The sequence below is a fragment of the Anthonomus grandis genome, chromosome 11 (assembly GCF_022605725.1).
Source record: "Anthonomus grandis grandis chromosome 11, icAntGran1.3, whole genome shotgun sequence".
Lineage (NCBI taxonomy): Eukaryota > Metazoa > Arthropoda > Insecta > Coleoptera > Curculionidae > Anthonomus > Anthonomus grandis.
In genome coordinates, this window is record NC_065556.1 from 29,274,804 (window position 1) to 29,295,583 (window position 20,780).

Sequence of the window (20,780 nt, forward strand, 5' to 3'; positions counted from 1 at the left end):
GTAAGTGGATATAATGCAATTTTTTTACTAATGATGTCAAGGACCATCAGGCATATAACTTTTTACTGAATTCCAAGAGTAGGACGATGAAAAACCAAAGAATAAAGCCCAAGAATTTTGATAAAAAGGTAACCAATTAACCTTTTCAGTACGGTTGCCGTGTATACACGACAGGAAAAAAAATTACCTTCCCGACGGATGTCGTGTATAGACGACACTGATTTAAAATATTATTTATGCAACTGTCGTATATATAAGACGTTTTCTAAACCTTAATCTGATGAAGTGCAAGATCTATTAAATATACCAGAAGATAATGAGGTGCAAGAGAACGAAAGCTTGATAGAAGGCAGAGTTTTGGATCAAAAAGAGTTGGAAATAATTTGGACGAAAAATGAGTTTAATCCCCACATACATGAATTTGATCTGACCAATGCTGGGCTACAAGATCCAAATCTGACTGAAAAGTCATTGGAAATTAACTATTTTCTAAGCTTATTTACAGAAGAAAGCGCAGAAGTCATTGTACAAGAAACGAATAAATATGCAAGACAACAAAAAGCCGAAAACCGGAAGGATATAGACATTTCTGATTTATATGTTTTTCTAACTCTAACGCTACTTATGCCAAGGAATAAAAAATTAGAATTAAAGGAGTATTGGTCCAAAGATATTTTACTTCACTCTCCTATATTTGCCCAACAAATGTCCAGGGAGAGATATTTTATGATTCAAAGCTATATACATTTTTCTGACAACGCAGTTGCACCAGAAAATAATCGCCTGTATAAAGTAGAAAACATATTAAACATGTTGAAACAAAAATTCCAGACAGAGTTTTATCCATTTCAAAATATAGTAATAGACGAAAGTATGGTCCTCTTCAAAGGGTGATTAAGCTGTAAGCAGTATATCAAGACAAAAAGACATCGTCTTGGGATCAAATTGTATGTTCTTTGTGGTTGTGAAACTGGTATAGTTCTCGACTTTATAGTGTATATGGGTAAAGAAACAAATATAAACACTTAAGAAACACATAATCTCTGCAATTATAGCCTTGGTAGTACTGGCAATGTTGTTGTCAAACTTTTGGATTCTTATCTGAACAAGGGACATTCCTTGTATACTGACAATTTCTATACAAGTCCCGTTTTGTCTACTTTCCTCTATGAAAATAAGACTAATTCTTGTGGAACAGTTCGGCAAAATAGGAAACATATGCCCGCATTTGAGCGGAAATTGGAAAAGGGTGAAACGGAATGGAGAACTAGTGAGCACTTGTTGGCTTTAAAGTGGAAAGATCGTCGGGATGTTGTTATGTTAACGACAATGCACGAGTTCAAAATAGTTACACTGCCACAGATTGGCAGGAGTACCAATGAAAATAAAAAAAAACCTTTATGTGTAATACAGTATAATCAACACATGGGAGCAATTGACAGATCCGACATGCTTATAAGTTCAGTGGATTGTACCAGAAAAAGCATTAAATGGTACAAAAAGTTGTTTTTTCACGTCATTGATGTAAGTTTTCTTAATGCCCATGCAATGCTTTCAGTTCGGTGCGAGAAGAAAATTCCTTTGTCCAAATTTCATCTGGCAGTTATTAGACAATTACTTGAAAGGTATTTATATTTAACTTTGACGGTCTTGATATAAGTTTTTAAAGTTATTTTTTTATTCCAGATATCCATCAAAACTTCAGAGACCCAGTTCTTATGATCTTGGAAATGCTAGGTTGATGCAGCGTCATTTTATTATTATCTTCATAAAGAAAACAACAAATATGCTGTTAGAAGATTTGGGTTTGTTCCCACAGTAGCAAGAGTGAAAAGAAAAGAAAGGAAACGCGAGTAATGTGCGTTCCGTGTAATGTTGGACTGTGCATTTTTCCTTGTTTCAAAATCTACCATGAGCAAGCCCATTTTTAAATTTTGTTTTGTTAAAATAAATTTAGAAATTACGTTTTTACTATATTTTACTTACGTTAATAACACTTCCATGTATTTTAAGTGAGAATGTAACATTTTTTGAATAAATAAATATTTAAAAATGTCTCAAAAAAAACTGTATCCCACTAAAATGAGTTGATGTATATGACGTGTATACACGACAGCTGGCCACAAGGCACTGCAAAAACTCCCATCTGTGGGGTAAGTCGAGCCGAAAAGGTGGCCGTCTTGAAAGGGTTGAAGGCATTTAATTTTTCCACAAAATTTCGTAGTCCGACTGCCTGGAAGAAATATATAATTTATCAAAAATTACGCAGGTTTATAGCGTAACCACTTGCTAGGTTCCCAGGAATAAAAAACCTTCAAACAAATTGAATATTTCAATTTGCAAGTGCATCTCTTTATGCTTCTTACTTCCACTTTTATTAGCAACTTATTAAACATTTTTTAGTTTTCTCGATTGTCTTGCTTTAATTTTTTTAGTATTTTGTTTTGTATTCTTTTTTTTTCCGACTAGTTCAATTGCTTGGAAAGACAAATCTGTCGTTTGTCAGCACGAAATATATTTCTTTCCAATTAAATGTTGTGTATGTATGCAGATTGGTTTACTTATTAATACTTGCTACTCAATTTAGCAATGTCCAATTTTATTTATTTTAATATGAGTAAGTGGGAATAAGCAATAAAACATACGGTTATAATTTTAATAAAATATATTTTTAAATATAACATAAAATAGAAAAAACGGTTTATTTCTATTTACTTAAATATATATAATGAATAGTGTTAAAAATATATAAGAGCGCGGCATCAAAAAACGATTACAACAAAAGTAACCCAATAAGATGCAAAAAAATAACTTTTTTAATTTAAAAATACTCTTTAGTACGGATCTAAATAAAACGGTATAAAATTAATCCTGACAAATATCAGTAGGTATAATATAATAAAAGAGACAACACAAAAAAAATACCATACAAACTTCCCTTGCTAAAACAGAAAAGCAAGCTTTGGTAAACTTTCAACCTTAAAATCTATAAAATTCTATGTTAAAACACATTCAATAATAATTTCAAAAATAAAGTATTCATGAAAATACTTTGTCTACAAGTATACATTTTAGGCACAACAATTATAATAGTTTTAAGGCTCGTATAAAAAGCACACATAGTAATTTTTGTACTAAGTAATTTAGTTGCCAACGAAAAATTAATTAATAAATATCACTGTAACAATTCATTATGCAAGTTGGTATTTTTTTTTTACAAATAGCCCAAAAAAGAGAAAGCGATATAAAAATGGTGGCTGCAACAAGGTTCGAATAGAGACAGAGTCCGCATGGGTTTACGCTCTGACGCACTTTCAAGCAAATACTGTTGAAAAAGAGTTCGAATCCTGAAGCGGCTCAATTTCTTTTGACTGTGAAAACCAACTTGCTAAAGTTATTTCTTAATAAAAGATCGCATTTTATTAACACACCGGTCCATAAAATTCTTTTTCCTCTTCGCGTCACTATTATTACTGTTAAGCGAACTCTTGTCCAGGTCGCAACTGTCCAAGAAATCGTCCACGCTGTGCGCTTTACTTTTACTTAAATTATCATTGTTGCAGTTTTCGTCGACTGCTTCGGACGGATTGTTGCTCACCTCCTCGGCTACTTTCGGCTGTTGTTGCTGATCCGAGTCCAATAAGCCGTCTAAGCTACGAGATCTGTTGGGCGGGGGGACGCGTTGGGGCACACTGTTGCTCAACGCCAAAGACGAAATCGGATTGGTCGAGCCTCTGCGCTGATAAAATGACAAGGGGTATCCGGCCGGTAGGGCTCCGCTTGATTTAGGGCTCATTAGCCAGGTCCGGGTCGGACTCGTTGCCTTAAAGTACCTGCAATTAGGAACTGAAATGTTACATGATTAGTTTGGGGGTTCGGTTAATTTTGCTGTGTTTTTTTTTTTTGGAACAAGCATTAGATGATCAAACAAGCAGAAGCAGGCAAAAACTCATTTTTATTACATTTAAAATAAGAACTAAGTTGTGTATGCTGTGTCCACATAAAACACAACATCGTATCATGTTCGCGTAACTTGTGTGGACGGTGCAAGTTAACACCGTAACTCCGTAACATTAAATCATCACGGCGTCCCATTAGTTGTTGGTTTTTCATCGTCACTTCAAAAACATGATACAGGCAAAGATGATTATACTAACGAATAGATAACCCACGTAAATGGCAAGCTGTAAACCGACAAGGAGACATCAATGCTTCCTTAAATAAGAATATTTTATGCGCTAACCGTGTAAGAATCGAAGCGACGTTGCCATTACTGATAACATTTTAAATTTTATCTGTTAGTGAATTATTCTATCGCGCCGCGCCGCGCCGTATAAAGGCAGAACGAGGTATTCGCAAAAATTAAGTTTTGGGAAAATGGATGTTTTAATTAATTTTTAGTTTATTCTTAACATATTAATTTAACTTATTATTAGAAACTTGTGACTATGTTTTTTACCTTATTTATTAATTTACACTGAGATAAAATTGCTTGGGCCTTAATATATAGTGAGGTTTTGTCGCCTGCATTATTTGTCTCTGTAAAACTACATAAAATATTACACCTACCATATTATTGCATTGAAAAAATTTGTAAAAATCGCGAAAAATTGTTGAGTCATCATTTTGGTTTTGTTCGCATTAAAATTAAAATTTCTCCATTATTATTTCAAACGCTAAAATTTAAAAAAAATGCACGTGCCAAGAAAAATAAAACGATTCCAAATCTATAAAGACTTAATTTTTGGCATTTTTTGCATTGATTTGTCTTTGTACCGCATCGCAGAATTATTACTGATAAGGCCTTAATCTTTAAAGTTGACATTTGAAGTTAATTAGGAACAAAGTGGAGGAATATGTTTTAATATGTTTTAATAGAAAATAATTCTCACAAATATTTTAAATAACAAAATCAAAGAAACATTACTAGTACCTATATTATTTTTATGAAAAAACTTTAGTTTTGTTTTTTTTTGTCTATAAAAAGTTATGGTTTAAAGCTAATTAAACAGGACAAAATGCCGGGTTGAATTTTGGTGCATATTCTTATATAGGCCTTTAATCGAAAATACGAGAGCATGTGTTGCTTTTTTTGAGGAACGCCCTAAGACACCTAAATTTTCAAATCCTTCAATGAGATCGAGTTTTTTGTTGTATTCAATTAGTTTTTTTAATGCTAATCTCATCAAAGGCTAACACAAATTTTTTTTCATTTTTGGTCATACCCTCACATTTTGTTTTAAGATGATACTTTAAACCGTTGTCAATATCTGTCTTAAATAAATTTTCGCTCATCCATCTTCGTATTGTTGAAACGGACGGTAAAATAAAACCTTTACGCCTCAAAAACATATATGCCGCAGGAGATTTATAAAAAATTGACACAGACACTTCTTTTTCCCTGTTGTTCCAAATTTTTCTAGACTGTCCATTTAATTATTAAATGTACAGTTTAGAAATTATTTTATTCTTATTATTTCAAAATAAATTTTTTTGGTACTACTGATAGAAATGTTAACAACGGCATTACTTTTGAAATTAAAGACTTATTTTTTTTTGTTTTAACTGTAAAAGTCGCATACGGAATTAATTTTTTTTGAATTTACTTCCGAGAATTTTTATTTGTTTTTTAACATTCATTTTCTTGGCGTCATTGTATGATTTGGAAGTTTAATTATTTCCTCTAGTTTTTTTGTATTATGATCGCCTTCGTTTAAATGTAATTTTTTCGTTACATTTTCGTTGGTTGTCGGACTGTCTATAGGTAAAGCCCGTTTTTCCCCGAATAGGTCCTTTCTGGTGATAGTACTTTTAAATGTTCATCTGTTGGGAAATATACGTAGGGTATTGCATTTGTTTTTAAATAACGCCGTTTTTCCGTCCGAAAAGCGCTATCCGCAAAATGTCTCTCACACAAGTGTTTATTTTTCAGGATTTCCAGATCCATACCAAGTAACGTTGCGTTTCCTGAAATCGGTAAATAATAAAAATACCGTTTGATGATTAATTTTTATTTCGGGTGTTGCATCGCCAAGAGGAACCTAGGAAAATATTGACTCTCCTTGTAGAGAGAAAAAATATTTAAGTTATTTAAAGAATAATAGAATCTTCTACCAACAAAATAACTTTTATTTTTTTTAATTGGTCTGTTTAGAGTTTAGATGTCCAAAACTCTTGATGAGGTTTTTGTCACGCTGTACTTACAGGTACTGCTCAAAGTAAAAAGCCAAATGACTACTGTATTTACTACCAATACAGTAGTCATGTATAAAATGCCAAACTTATTTGACGGTCCACAAGTCAAGATAAAAAAATGTTGGTTGTTACCTGTAAATACATTGCAATAAAAAAAGATAATTTTTTATATAGATTTTTGGCTATAAAGCTTAATAAAGCTCACAGAATCGGCGTGAATTGATATATATGTCAAAGGTATTTTGACTATCAAAGTAACAAGTGGTAAAGATTTAAGCTGTTTAAATAAGTAAAAAATGTCTGTGCGTGACGTGCTATTTTATAGGCTGTAGATTTTAGTGCTTTTTAATAAATTTTAATACTTTTTTCTCTAAGTTAAAGAGGAAAGCCAATCCCTATAAAAAATAACATGGGATTTCCTGTGTCCCACTTAGCAAACACTATAGCAACACTAAGTATACAAAAGTGCATGAGCACAAAAAAACGATGGCGCGCAAAAGAGAAATTCTATCAGAAATATTTATATCAACGATCCCATCCTCAAACTTCCTCAAAATCGGTATCATATAATACCTACCTATTTAAAAAGAAAAGCGTAACTTATATTTTTTGTCAACCTAATGATCTAAATTTGACGATTTGCTTTACAATTTATCTTTCTAATTTTTGAGTTTGTATACTTTAAAGTTGGTCAAGATTAGAAGATTCAGTATAATAAAATAAAATAATATATTTTTCGCCTTCACTCAAAAAGTTTACTTTATTGACTTTTACAGATGAGGCAGTAAAATTATGAAGTTTACTACACGAGCTTTAGCGAAAGCAGTAATTTTAAAACGCCTATTTTACTCTAATAAATAACTATTATTATTTGTTATGGTACTATTTTTTAAGTTTTATCTCAAAGTAATTATTGTTTTGGAATTTGACTATTTAAACCGGTATTATATATTTTTATTCTTTAAATTTAATTTTTAGTATTCAAAAATTAATTTTGTACTTCACCTCATAGTTTTACCACCTTACACATTTTTCATTTACCTAAAAGTCAGAAAATTATAGTTTTTGGTTAACTGTAATTTTCATTACCGAATTGTTCCCAATTAAAACTTGAGATAGATATAGATTGTAGGTGATGTTCATTTCACAGGTATTCAACTGTAACTTTGCGTAAAAATACACGTATTTATATCTGGCTGTTCTGGGATCCACAGTTAAAGACCCATGAAACGAACTTTAGGTACAAGGTGTACCATTTACGAGGAAAAACGGCATATTTTTTACTTTTTTCCGTATATTTACAAAATTGAAGATAGCCAATCGACGTATTTTAACTCGGAAAATTTGAAAATCGTAATAAGAAAACAATGTCGTCAGTCTTTTTTGTTTTTTATGGAATTGTTTTCTGATTACGATTTTCAAATTCTCTGAGTTAAAATACGTCGATTGGTTATCATCAATTTTTTTAAATATACCGGGAAAGTCAAAAAATATGCCGTTTTTCCTCTTAAATGGAACACCCTGTACTTACTTACTAAGGCACTGTTAAGGTTGAGTATGTTTATAGAACTCTAGGACTTATTGTGTTGCTCAGCCGAGTCGCAGCCGCCAAATTAAATTTTGCAACAGAGCCTAGCGATCGGCCAGATTTCAACGCGTAATTTTACCGATGGATCCTCGATCGAAAAACGGGGATCCTTTTAGGTGGTCAAAAAATTTACACAGGATGGATTTTCTATAGTTTACTATTATTTTCTTTGATACAGGCTGATGTTGCGTCGATTGTTTGCAAGTTTGGACGGGAATACGTTACAAGACCGTGCCAATACATTTATTTTTATAAATTAAATCTTAAAAACATTATGGAGTGGTGGGGAAAAAGACATTCTTAATTTTATAGAAAGTTATCGAACCAAAGACATGTTGTGGGATCGAAAAAATCCCAGATATTATAATGAAATTAGAAAAAGTGATACTTGGTACGTGAAAATAAGATTAATTCCCTGTTAATGTTAATCACGCAAGAGAAAGCTAAAATTAAGAAGAAGAATCGAGGTACGGGTACAGGCCAGTGGAAATAAAAGAATTTTAATTAGTAGAAGATCGTTGCAATAGGACAAGGAATATGTTTTTTTAGGAACAGTAGATGTTTATGAAAGTAACTGGTGTGTCCTTAACAGCATCTGTTTCTACGGGACAGAAGTACTTTACGAAATTAAAATTCCGTCTTAAAAATCGTCAAATTAAAATCTTTTTACAGTCCTCTGAAAACCAATTTGTTTCACTCCAAGAAAACAATAAGATTTTGATGTTCTCCCAAACATTTGAGGTTTGTCACTCACATGAAATAAATCCTCTATTAAAATAAGGAATAATAAATTCAATTTTTTTACACAACCCTATGTCTCATCCCGAATATCTGTAAAAATTAACAAAAAAAGACCCGCATAATTGCAGAACGGTATAGCAGCCAAGGAAGTAAAATAATTACACAACTCAAAAATTGATTTTATTTTTATTTTAGGTGATTTTTTCAACTACCCCAACATAAACTGGGATGCCTTAGGGCACGAACTTAATAGATATACCTGGACTCCTAATTCAATGAAAAGTAAATGACCACTACTAGGTGGCTGCCATTTTCCGTGACTGTGTCCTTTCGATGTTGGTCACTCTGAAATTTCAGGTGTGCCAATTGTAGGGAAATAAAACAATTAAAGTTTTTGGGAGGTTATGTTTAAAAACACAAAATAAAAAGTTACATTTAGTTAAGAATAGAGGCGATAAGATAATTGCGTTATTAGATTTGAGTATTTTTCTTGTACTTCTTTAAGGATTTCATTAAAATTTATCCTCACCTAAAATGAGTCATGAGACAAAGTTTCAATCAACTTGGGATAGATGCATGCACTTTAAAATATACAACCATCTATAAAAAATCAAAATATAGATGATTTTATAAGGGTTTGTAATTAGTAAAGGGTTATATAGTAAAAATAAACTATATATTATTCTATGATAAACAATACAGACAGACAATTCACAATAATTCGGTTTTGAGAAACAGTAAACCAAATACGTTTAAATAAGGATGCTGATATATGTATTAAATAAGGAGGAAGCTATATCTCCTAAAGCAGACCATGCGTGTCGTTTATAAATCGCAAAAAACTAGGCAATCCGCTATACTCGAAATTAACAATGTTATTTAGAACCAGTCATATCGAGTGATCCTGTCAAGATCCCAATGATGGTTTAAAGACAACGTCAATGAAAAAAATAAATTTAGTTCGTAACAGGTCACACGTCAAACGTCAGCGTCGTCAACTTCATTACCGTTATTTAAAATATTTTTTGTTTGGCAACACTGAAAATGTTCAGAGTGACCAACATCAAAAGGATAAAAATGGCGGCCACCATGCAGTCCAGGTACATTTATTAAGTTCGTAAGGGTTGTTGCCGCCGACAAAAATAATTCAGTATGTACTAGGAATATAATATTCACCAAATGACCACTTTTCCAACCCGTTATAGGAATGATCAAACTTCAAAGATCAAAGATTTGTTTTTATGCAGTGATTACAAAAGTGTTTTGTGTTTTTTTTTCGGTTTAACCACCTGCTATTGGATATTTACTGAATTACAAATCAGTTCTTTTTTTTCCTTGATAAATTTCCACATTTTGAAAATAATTTTTTAGTGCAATACTTGGGTACTGTAGTAGAAACATATTCGTTCTTAGATAAGAATGGCCTTCAGAATAAGTAAGAATTAATTTACCGAACACTTGATTTCAAAAATATACTTAAGCGGTGTTGCTTTCTAAACAAATTTTCAGCTAAAATAATTTTTTACCATGTATGAAGATGAACAACTAAAAAGAACAAAAACTTCTCTGCGAAGCTCGATGATTAAAGAAAGACTGTGTGCCCTAGTTACTACGTTTAAGCACTGTACTTATTCATTTTAGTGGTATTTGAAGAGTATCTTTAAGTAAATAGGTCACGGTGCTTTCCTAGTATAAAAGTGAATGTTATCTTACCTGGGCAAGGGAGTCGGAGGTGCGTGTACCGAGGCATGGGGACCATCTAGTCAATCCCGACTGGTGTCCTTGTCCGATCCCCCTTTACCACTTCCGGAATCGTTGCTGTGCATCCTCTGATAACTGGGAGGCTGTCTGACCAAGCTCGGGTTCGAGGGAGTCCCGGGGGTGATGTCACCCTTCCCCAATCCCGCTCGGATAAGACTACCCTCGTTGCTACGCGAATTCAGTTCGCCCCGCATGAATCTGCAAGAAAACGATACAAGTCTAAAATAAATCCTTTGCATGTAACAATCATATCTGTCTGATCATAAGTGGGTGTTCTTTAATACCAAAAGGTTCTTTTAGTTTCAGAAAAGTTGCCTCACAAAAGAATCTCTCTTGTGAGTAATAAATACTGCAGTAACCCATATGTGAAAGGTCCACCAGGTAAAGTCCAATTCAGAGATCTATTAGAATCTTTGATGTGTCGCAGATGCCGCACTAACTAGTCCGTGCGCCTATGTCGTATTTATTGTCGCATGATATACATGTTTAAATGGTAAGATTTTATATAGTTTATCTATGAAATCATTTTAAATATACGTAAAACCGCATGTTTTATACTATTTTTTATTTTTCTTTCGAAAATGTCCATTTTTAGAAAGAAAATAATATCACAAGAAAATAATATCAAAAAATTGACCGCGGACTAAAATCCAAGCATCTTACAAAATATTTTAAACACTCCCAGCACTCACAGACTTGTCACCTCTTTTTAGCCAGTCTATTAAACAAAGATAAAACATCTGCGTTCTGGCGATTCCTACTTTAGGCTGTGCAAGTAATTGTGTATCTCTCTCTATCCCACTGATTTTGAGAATTACGGGGCCGTACCCAGATAAATTTATGGGCTGTTTTTGTATTACTTTTGACGTGTTTTTAAAGAAATCTTTAAGGATGGGTCTATCTCCTTTAATAGTTGGGAGGGAGGTCAGGTGAGGTCATTATTATTTAATGGGTTTTGCTGGTTTTCCTTTTTCCCCTTTTATGAAAGTGGTGAATTTAGAATTTGGCCTGTATTCGTCTAAATTTTTTGCAGTTTTTACTGTGAGGAAGTGTGTTTTTTTATTTGTGTTTGTGGATTTGTTTTAGTATTATAACTGCCCCTGTTTGCCCTTCAGTGACACAATAAAGACTACTTCTTCCACCATTCTCTGGGAAAAACCCTTTTTTGCTATAGTAAGAAAAACACTGTTTTTATTAAGAAAATAAGTCTAAAATTTTGTTTTTTACAGCTTACTTCCCTCTGTTGTCGCAGTTGAGGATCAAATTTCGTGTTTGTCTAGGAATTTTTTTTGACGAAGAAATTTACAACACAAGTCACATTTTTTTCTTACTTAATAATAACCACAGTAATTTTTTCAAGAAGGGAAATGTCAAAATTTTGCGATTATTGATTTATGGATTATTCTGAAGATTTTTTTAGTCTTATTTAAAGAAATGACTAAAATCCACTAGCTAAAAGCCCAGAACATTGAAATTTCATCCCAGGGGTGCCTGTGCGAAAAAAAACATTTGTCCCTTATTGGCACCTGAATATTTTAATTTTTTTAAAATCAACATTTTTTCAATTATTGATTTATGGCCATCTCTTTTCTGAAGAAATGATTGGAATTTATTCATTAAATGTCAAGACAATTGAATTTTAATTCCAGAGTGCCTGTAAAAAATAAAATAATTTGTCCCTTATTGACACAATAATATCTTGAGTTCTAGTAGTCAAGATTTTGAAATTATTGATTTATGGACTACTCTGAAGGCTTTTTTAGTATTTTCTGAAATAATGCTTGAAATTCATTTACTAAAAGTCAAAAAATTGTATTTTTTGTTCCAGGAGTGCCTGTAAGAAAAAAAATAATTTGTCTCTTATTGGCCCGCCAATATCTTGAATTCTAGTAGTAAAAATTTCGTTATTATTGATTTATTGACTACTTTGAAGACTTTCCTAGTCTTTTCTATAAAAATAACTAAAATTTAATAACTAAAAGTCGGAAGAAAATAGACATTTTATTCCAGAAGGAAAAAATTTGTCTCTTATTGGCATCTTACTTATACCTTGAGTTCTAACAGTCAAAATTTTCCCGTTATTGATTTATGAACTACTTTAAAGGTTTTTTTATTCTTTTTTGAAGAAATGACTAGAATCCATTTATTAAGAGCCAAGAAAATTGCATTTTTATTTCAGGGGTGGCTGTAAAAGACAAAATAATTTGTTTCTAGTTAGTACCCTAATATCTTAAGGTTCTATTGATTTAATTTTGAAATGAATGAGTTATGGACTACTCTGAAGGCTTTTTTAGTTTTTGTTAAATAACTTACTAAAATCCATTTTATAAAAGTCAAGTAATTGGAATTTTTATTTCAGGAGTGCCTGTAAAAACTTAATAATTTGTCAACATTTATATGAGATAAAAGTATACTTATCTCATTCCTTTATGAGCTAGATAGAGATAAACTTATGTGTCAAAAAGATATTGATACATTTTAATATTCAAACGTTTTTTCATAAATAACATTTAAATAATAGAGTGTTTATGGGTAAAAAAATTGAATGAGTTTATAAAAAACGACAGTCAACTGATCAAAAATTAGTACCAAAATTTTGTTCCAATCTTATTTTTTGGCTCGTTGACAACATGCAGCAATATATGCCCTTCAGCGACACAATAAAGACTGCTTCTTCCTTCATTCTCTGGAAAAAAGTCCCTTTTTTGCCATAGTAAGAAAACCCTATTTTTATTAATGAAACAAGTTTAAAGTTTTGTTTTTTTCAGCTTACTGCCCCTGTTTGTCCTTAAGCGACACAATAAAGAATATAATTATAATGTAATGCTTTAGTATCCATATGCTGATGTGCGAGATGGAGTTGAAATCGATAGCAGCAACAGAGAAACTGTTTCTTTCCTTAATGGAAGAAACTGTTAAAGAATAAAGGCAAAAAAACAGAATTTAGAAAATTGTATTAACTCTTTGGGCAAGATTCAAAAGACTGGTTAAATTTATAAAAGTATTTAGTATCCTCACTGTAGTTTTAGGATTCAGAAATTTTTGGTTAAACTCATTTTACGTACTTAAATCTTACTTATATTTAAATTAAATATTATGTACGTATCAACTATCCTGAATTTCTAACTTAATAAAACAAATCCCAATAATCCCGAATAATAAATTTTAAGGCCGGACCTGTGCAACTTTTCACGCTTGAGTGCCTGTGACTCAGGTCAGACGTCTAACAAAATAGTACGTGGGCGCATGTAGTCAAATTTTACGAATCAAATGTATAAATTCTTAAAAAAATGCTTAAAACATTTATTTATTTAATAAAATGATTAAATATCGCTTAGAATATTACTTTATGACTCTTTCCACATAAAATTTTGCGATTTAAACATGCATGTGATGTGACAATACAAGCAACACCGGCACACGGACTATTCGCGGCACATCAAAGATTCTAATAGATCTCTGAACTGAACTATACCAGAGCATCCCATATTTTAGTGCAGCGGTTTTCTTAACCTTTCGCATCTGAGTTATGCGAGGTAATTTATGGTAAATCTGTTACTGATACTTCATTGAACAATGAAATTGAAACCGATCTACAGGGGAACGGTGAAACATATTTAAGCCATATATAACATTTAATTTATTAATAAAAAGCAAATTTCTTATATTAATGGTTAGTATTAAAAAAGCTTTAGTAGTCGAAGTCTTTCTTAAACGTATGCTTGAGCGACACAATACACATTTTCCTCGACGTTGTCACAAAAAGTGGTGCGACCTATGGTGATAATGGTGCCATATAAAATATTAAGTCTTACCTCGATAACGATTTCTTGTGCAGCATGCAAGAACATAAATGTGTGTGAGTAGGGATTTATTGACTTTTTTATGTATGTACATGATCGGAAGTACCCTCTCATGGCCGAACATTTACATGAGAAGCCATATTAAGTATACAGAGGGTGTATAAGAAGCTATAATTGAGCAATATATAAAATGTTATTAAAAAAAAGTACTCACATTTGCTACTTATATTATGTGTACCAATTTGAATTAATTATCGATATCTCCTTTTTAGATTCCGACGGATTCTTCTACAAAAATGGAAATATTGAGCACAAAAGTTCGATTTTTTTAATAAAATTTTTTTGTGTGTGTACTGTGGCTTATAATAAAAGTTTCAAAACACCAGCACCATTATTTATTAAATTTTTCATTAGATATAAAGACATGCATTAAAAATGACTATTGATTGTGGCTAATTAATATTAGTGTCACTGCTCACAGTAGTTCCAGTAAGAAATCTGAAAAAATATGTATTTTATTTAAATGTGAAACAGAAAGTTTCTTAAAAAATTTATAGAAAACTTCTGCGTAAAGTAACATTAGCCGAGAACTTATTACAATTTTAAAACAGTGCAGATAAAATGCTAAAAAAAAGCAGTAATCATTAAACCTCCCAATTTAAGTTAATAACAACTATAATTTAGTACTTCTCCAAAACCAAACCACTTCTCTGTTAATAAGAGAGGTTACTAAAATTAATATCTACAGGACGGCAGTCATTTAAAAAACATGAATAGTACCTTTCCAGTTTATCCACGCAGGCATCCTGGTAGTCGTGTATCCATCTTACAGCGTTAAAATGGCAAACCTGTCGCATATCTTCAGGCAACTCGTCCGGCTCAGGAAATTGGAAATTGTCGACGATCGGGATTATGTTGCAATTAGCCGATAAGGCGGCAACAATTTCCTGAATAATAAAAACGCCCATCAAACAACTTTCTCCCAATGATTCACCCAATGACTTACTCTATGCACCCAGTCTTTTTTCTCGTCATCCTTCTTGCACCTCTCCAAAGCGTTCGGGGTCAACACTAGCAAAAAGTGTTTCGCCTTATGTATGCTCTGCAACAAATTATTATCGAATTTGCCCGCTTCCAACCTCTCCACATCGATAAACACACTGAAACCGCGTAGTTGCAAATGAACCTTCAGAAGACTCGCCAGCTGCGAACCGTTTGATCTTCGATAGCTGACGAACACGTCCAGGGATTTATCGGGACTCTCGTCGTTCAGTTCGCTGCTGATCCTGCTCTCCAACTGTCTGATCCCCTCGATAATTCTGAACCGGTGGATGGAGTTGGTTATGTTGCACTCGTTCATCAACTGATCCTCGGAAATGTTCCTTAAACCATCTTTAGTTTCAACGCCGGCGTTCAAGAGACTGTAGGTGTAAGTGCAAAATTCGGGACCTAGAGATTGGAGGAAGTTGTTTATGTTTGCCGAGTCCCGCGACGTGTAGTCGGTGATTTGTTTTAGTTTTTGAAGTTCACGTGTAAACCTGGAATACGAGTAGTCATTTGTTATTTATTCACAGGCCAAAAATCTTAAAAAAAAATGAACTGAATAAAACTGATTGAAACAAGTGTAAAAAAGAGTATAATGGAATCTTGGTTATAGTGGACCAAAAATGTCTATTATAAACGAGAAGATTGACTGGCTCCTGTTTAGCTCCTGACAAATAGTGTTTATATAAAGGATGACATATTTAATGCCAATGAAACTGTTTTTTTTTTAATGTTGCTAGATAGAGCCCACAAGTTAAAAAGGGAAACATATAGTGGAGGAAGGATATCAAAAGTTTTAATAGTAAAAACCAAAACTACTATCACGAAACCAGGTGTAAAAGACGACCTCCCACTGGCCCAGTTAATAAGAATAAACAAATTAATGATGTTGAGGACTATATTATTTAACAGAAGCAGAGTTGAAATTAATAGCAAATAAAATAAAATTCTGAGTAATATTTAAAAAATGATACATACTAAACAGCAAGGGAAAAAGTCAAACCTGAATCAACTGTATATCAAGCCTCAGAGAGTATTGAAAGATATCACAAGTAGAAGTAAAATTGTTGATATTTAATGATAGTTCTGCTACGATCAAGAGCAAATTTGTATCTTCAAGAAAATGTGACCCAGAAGAGTTGGATCTATCAATGTGACCATTGAGCAATTTCCACAAGAACGCCACACTCTGTGGCATTTTATTCTTAAAACGAGAGCTTCTAAGTTGAACCGAAATAACTTGATAGGCACCATCCTTCCTAAATATAATATATTCTAAAGAAGCTTCTTCAAGGGAGTTAATATTGCATTCATAAGATGAATACCAAACCAGAGACTCATATTTGAGCTTGGATCGAACCAAAGATAAATAGAGCATTATCATGGAAAGTAAATTGCTAAAAAGCCTTCAATTCCGAATAATAAACCTTTAATAGTCTTGAAAAAGCAGCCACTATTTAATCAATAATATGAGGGACGAATGTAAGTTTATCGTCAAAAATAATCCTAGGTCTTTCTGGATAAAGTGAATATAGTTAAATATTAGTGGGGTTTTGATTGATTGATTGATTGCGATCACGCTAATTGTTAACCAGGTTGATGCTGCTTTGCAGCAATAGATACTTGACATACAGTTTGAATAGTAGTGGACCTGAATTGGATCTGTGTGGAATTCTAGAGATAGATAAGAGATTTTGATTCGTATCTTTCAATTTCGACAAATTATTGACGACCAATGAGATAAGATGATAAAGCAGTAAGCTTTTCAGAAAAATTAAATACCTTCCTTAATGTTTTCAGTGAGATGTAGTAGTCTATTTAGTCAAAGACTGTCAGTCAGTGAAGTATATATGAACATATGATAAAGAAACCGTATTGATTTGTCGATAGTTTCTATTGAACTTAAGCCACTATGGAATTATAAATAATCATCTTGAAGATTTTGGGAAAATTACATAGGATGGATATGGGACAATAATTTTCAATGTTCTGTAGGTCAACATTCTTGTATATGGGAAGTACTTTGCCAAATAAAGGGAAACTGGCTGATTTTGATGTTTAGGTTAAAAAAATTACATAAGGATTATGCAGAATAAATGCACAATCTTTAGCTACGAAACTGGGAATTCCATCACGGCCAGTTGTCATTTTGTTTCACCAAATCAAATATCTTACTTTACATAACTTCCTTCATAACTTCAATTCTAGTGGTTGGATCACTCTGATTTTTACGTTATAAGTTTCTTTTGAGTATTCTACAGTTTCCGTTGGAGGAGCCATGAAAATTCATCAGTTTAAAGCATTTTTATTTAATTTTTTGAGGATTAGGGCTAAAGTTCTTGGGGTAATAAGGAAATCCCTGGTAACTTCCTTCATAACTTCAGTTCTAGTGCTCGATCACTCTGATTTTTATGTTAAAAGTTTCTTTTAAATATTCTAGAGCTTCCAGTGAAAGAATCATGAATATTCGTTAGTTAGAAGATTTTTTATTTAATTTTTTGAGGATTAGGGCTAAAGTTCTTGGGGTAATAAGGAAATCACTAGTAACTTCCCTCATAACTTCAGTTCTAGTGCTCGGATCACTCTGATTTTTACGTTAAACGTTTCTTTTAAGTATTCTAGAGCTTCCAATGAACGAATCATGAATATTCATTAGTTATAAGATTTTTTATTTAATTTTTTGAGGATTACGGCTAAAGTTCTTGGGGTAATAAGGAAATCCCTGGTAACTTCCTTTATAACTTCAGTTTTAGTGCTCGGATCACTCTGATTTTTACACTAAAAGTTTCTTTTAAGTATTCTACAGCTTCCAATGAAAGAATCATGAATATTCATCAGTTAAAAGTATTTTTATTTAATTTTTTGAGAATTACGGTTAAAGTTCTTGGGGTAATAAGGAAATCCCTGGTAACTTCCCTCATAACTTCAGTTCTAGTACTCGGATCACTCTGATTTTTACGTTAAAAGTTTCTTTTAAGTATTCTACAGCTTCCAATGAAAGAATCATGAATATTCATTAGTTTGAAATATTTTTATTTAATTTTTTGAGGATTAGGGCTAAAGTTCTTGGGGTAATAAGGAAATCCCTGGTAACTTCCTTCATAACTTCAGTTCTAGTGCTCGGATCACTCTGATTTTTACGTTAAAAGTTTCTTTTAAGTATTCTATAGCTTCCAATGAAAGAGTCATGATTATTCATCAGATGGAAGCATTTTTATTTAATTTTTTGAGGATTAGGGCTAAAGTTCTTGGGGTAATAAGGAAATCCCTGGTAACTTTCTTCATAACTTCAGTTCTAGTGCTCGGATCTCAATGATTTTTACGTTAAAAGTTTCTTTTAAGTATTCTACAGCTTCCAATGAAAGAGTCATGATTATTCATCAGATGGAAGCATTTTTATTTAATTTTTTTAAGATTAGGGCTAAAGTTCTAGGGGTAATAAGGAAATCACTAGTAACTTCCTTCATAACTTTAGTTCTAGTGCTCGGATCTCTCTGATTTTTACGTTAAAAGTTTCTTTTAAGTATTCTACAGTTTCCAATGAAAGAATCATGAATATTCATCAGATGGAAGCATTTTTATTTAATTTTTTGAGGATTAGAGCTAAAGTTCTTGGGGTAATAAGGAAATCCCTAGTAACTTCCTTCATAACTTCAGTTCTAGTGCTCGGATCTCTCTGATTTTTACGTTAAAAGTTTCTTTTAAGTATTCTATAGCTTCCAATGAAAGAATCATGATTATTCATTAGTTAGAAGATTTTTTTATTTAATTTTTTGAGGATTACGGTTAAAGTTCTTGGGGTAATAAGGAAATCCCTGGTAACTTGCTTTATAACTTCAGTTCTAGTGCTCAGATCACTCTGATTTTTACGTTAAAAGTTTCTTTTAAGTATTCTACAGCTTCCAATGAAAGAGTCATGATTATTCATCAGATGGAAGCATTTTTATTTAATTTTTTTAAGATTAGGGCTAAAGTTCTTGGGGTAATAAGGAAATCACTAGTAACTTCCCTCATAACTTCAGTTCTAGTGCTCTGATCACTCTGATTTTTACGTTAAACGTTTCTTTTAAGTATTCTAGAGCTTCCAATGAACGAATCATGAATATTCATTAGTTAGAAGATTTTTTATTTAATTTTTTGAGGATTACGGCTAAAGTTCTTGGGGTAATAAGGAAATCCCTGGTAACTTCCTTTATAACTTCAGTTTTAGTGCTCGGATCACTCTGATTTTTACGTTAAAAGTTTCTTTTAATTATTCTACAGTTTTCAATCAAAAAGCCATGAATATCCATTAGTTAGAAACTTTTTTATTTAATTTTTTGAGAATTACGGTTGAAGTTCTTGGGGTAATAAGGAAATCCCTGGTAACTTCCCTCATAACTTCAGTTCTAGTGCTCGGATCACTCTGATTTTTACGTTAAAAGTTTCTTTTAAGTATTCTACAGCTTCCAATGAAAAAATCATGAATATTCATTAGTTAGAAATATTTTTATTTAGTTTTTTGAGGATTACGGTTGAAGTTCTTGGGTAATAAGGAAGTCCCTGGTAACTTCCTTCATACCTTCACTTCTGGTGCTCAGATCATTCTGATTTTTGTGTTAAAAATCAGATATCAAATCAAATATCTTAATTCGGCATGGTTTTTTCAGTGGAGATAGTTTAACATCATTTTTGCGAACCGCACGTAAGGCTTTAGATTGCAAATACTTCATATAATAATCTACACAGAGTTTGCTGTGGTGTTCGATAAATTGCACCATGAATTTTTTTCAAAAACATGGTTTTCATGAACATTTAGAACATTAGGAAATTATTATATTTCTAGTTAAAAAATATTAGACCGCAATTTGTGGACTTCAATGGGTTTAGATCATCTAACTACATTGGCTCAAGTGGTGCATCTTAGAGGAGTAATTTTGCTCCATTTTTGTTTTTGACTTTTAACAATGACATACTGGCAGTAAATTTCTATTGTTTGCGGATGATATCTCGTCAGTGGATTAGACTCAGTCTAAAGTTCTCTCACTTAATCTTCAGGAATATAAGAAAATGCCAAGTGACCTCAGTTACGTAATAAATGATACCACACTTCCAAATTGCGACTCTATTTGTGACCTGGAGGTATGTGCTAATAAGAATCTTTCCTTCAATACTTATAAAGATATAATTATAAGATTTTCTTTAAAGACTCAATGCTTAACATAAGATCAATAGAATTATTTTTATATTACTTCAAGTAGAACAATTTTGTTTAACTCCCTAATAAAATCACTTTCACTGTAGGCTTCTCTATTATTATGCTTTCCTAATTACGCAGTGCATATTGACAGACTCGAATCGTTTTAAGGAAAATTCTACAAATATATTAGGTAGGATGATGTATAATATCCTGAGAGGGGCTTCAGTCAGCAGTTAATGCTTTCAAGATGTGATGCACTGTCTCTTCAGCAATCTGCTGTTCATGGGAGTTTAGTGTTTTTATTTAAAATATGCAACAATCAATTTGATGCCTCAGATCTTTTATCAGCATTGAACTTTGCTGTTCCCTACATCTATAAAAGACGATACAACGTATTGTGTCTTGTCACCAAGAAAGAGCCCATATATAGAGCATGCAACTAGTTCAATGATGTTAAGTTACGGATTGA

At 32.3% G+C, this 20,780-nt stretch overlaps 1 protein-coding gene across 12 annotated transcripts in view; it reads right to left on the reverse strand.

The window, feature by feature from the left end:
* Positions 1-2,653: 2,653 nt before the first annotated feature.
* LOC126742228 (NAD(+) hydrolase sarm1) overlaps positions 2,654-20,780 on the reverse strand; it is a 98,174-nt gene continuing 80,047 nt past the window's right edge. For 9 of the 12 annotated variants that reach the window (XM_050448841.1, XM_050448842.1, XM_050448846.1 and 6 more), the window contains 4 exons: positions 15,095-15,626; positions 14,869-15,035; positions 10,238-10,483; positions 2,654-3,846 (listed from right to left, as the gene is read on the reverse strand). In XM_050448841.1, coding sequence (XP_050304798.1) covers positions 10,288-10,483; positions 14,869-15,035; positions 15,095-15,626 — 895 coding nt within the window. In that variant the 3' untranslated portion in view covers positions 2,654-3,846; positions 10,238-10,287. Of the gene's footprint in view, positions 3,847-10,237; positions 10,484-14,231; positions 14,377-14,467; positions 14,587-14,868; positions 15,036-15,094; positions 15,627-20,780 lie in introns of those variants that run through there. The other 3 variants (XM_050448843.1, XM_050448851.1, XM_050448850.1) reach the window with 3 other exon arrangements.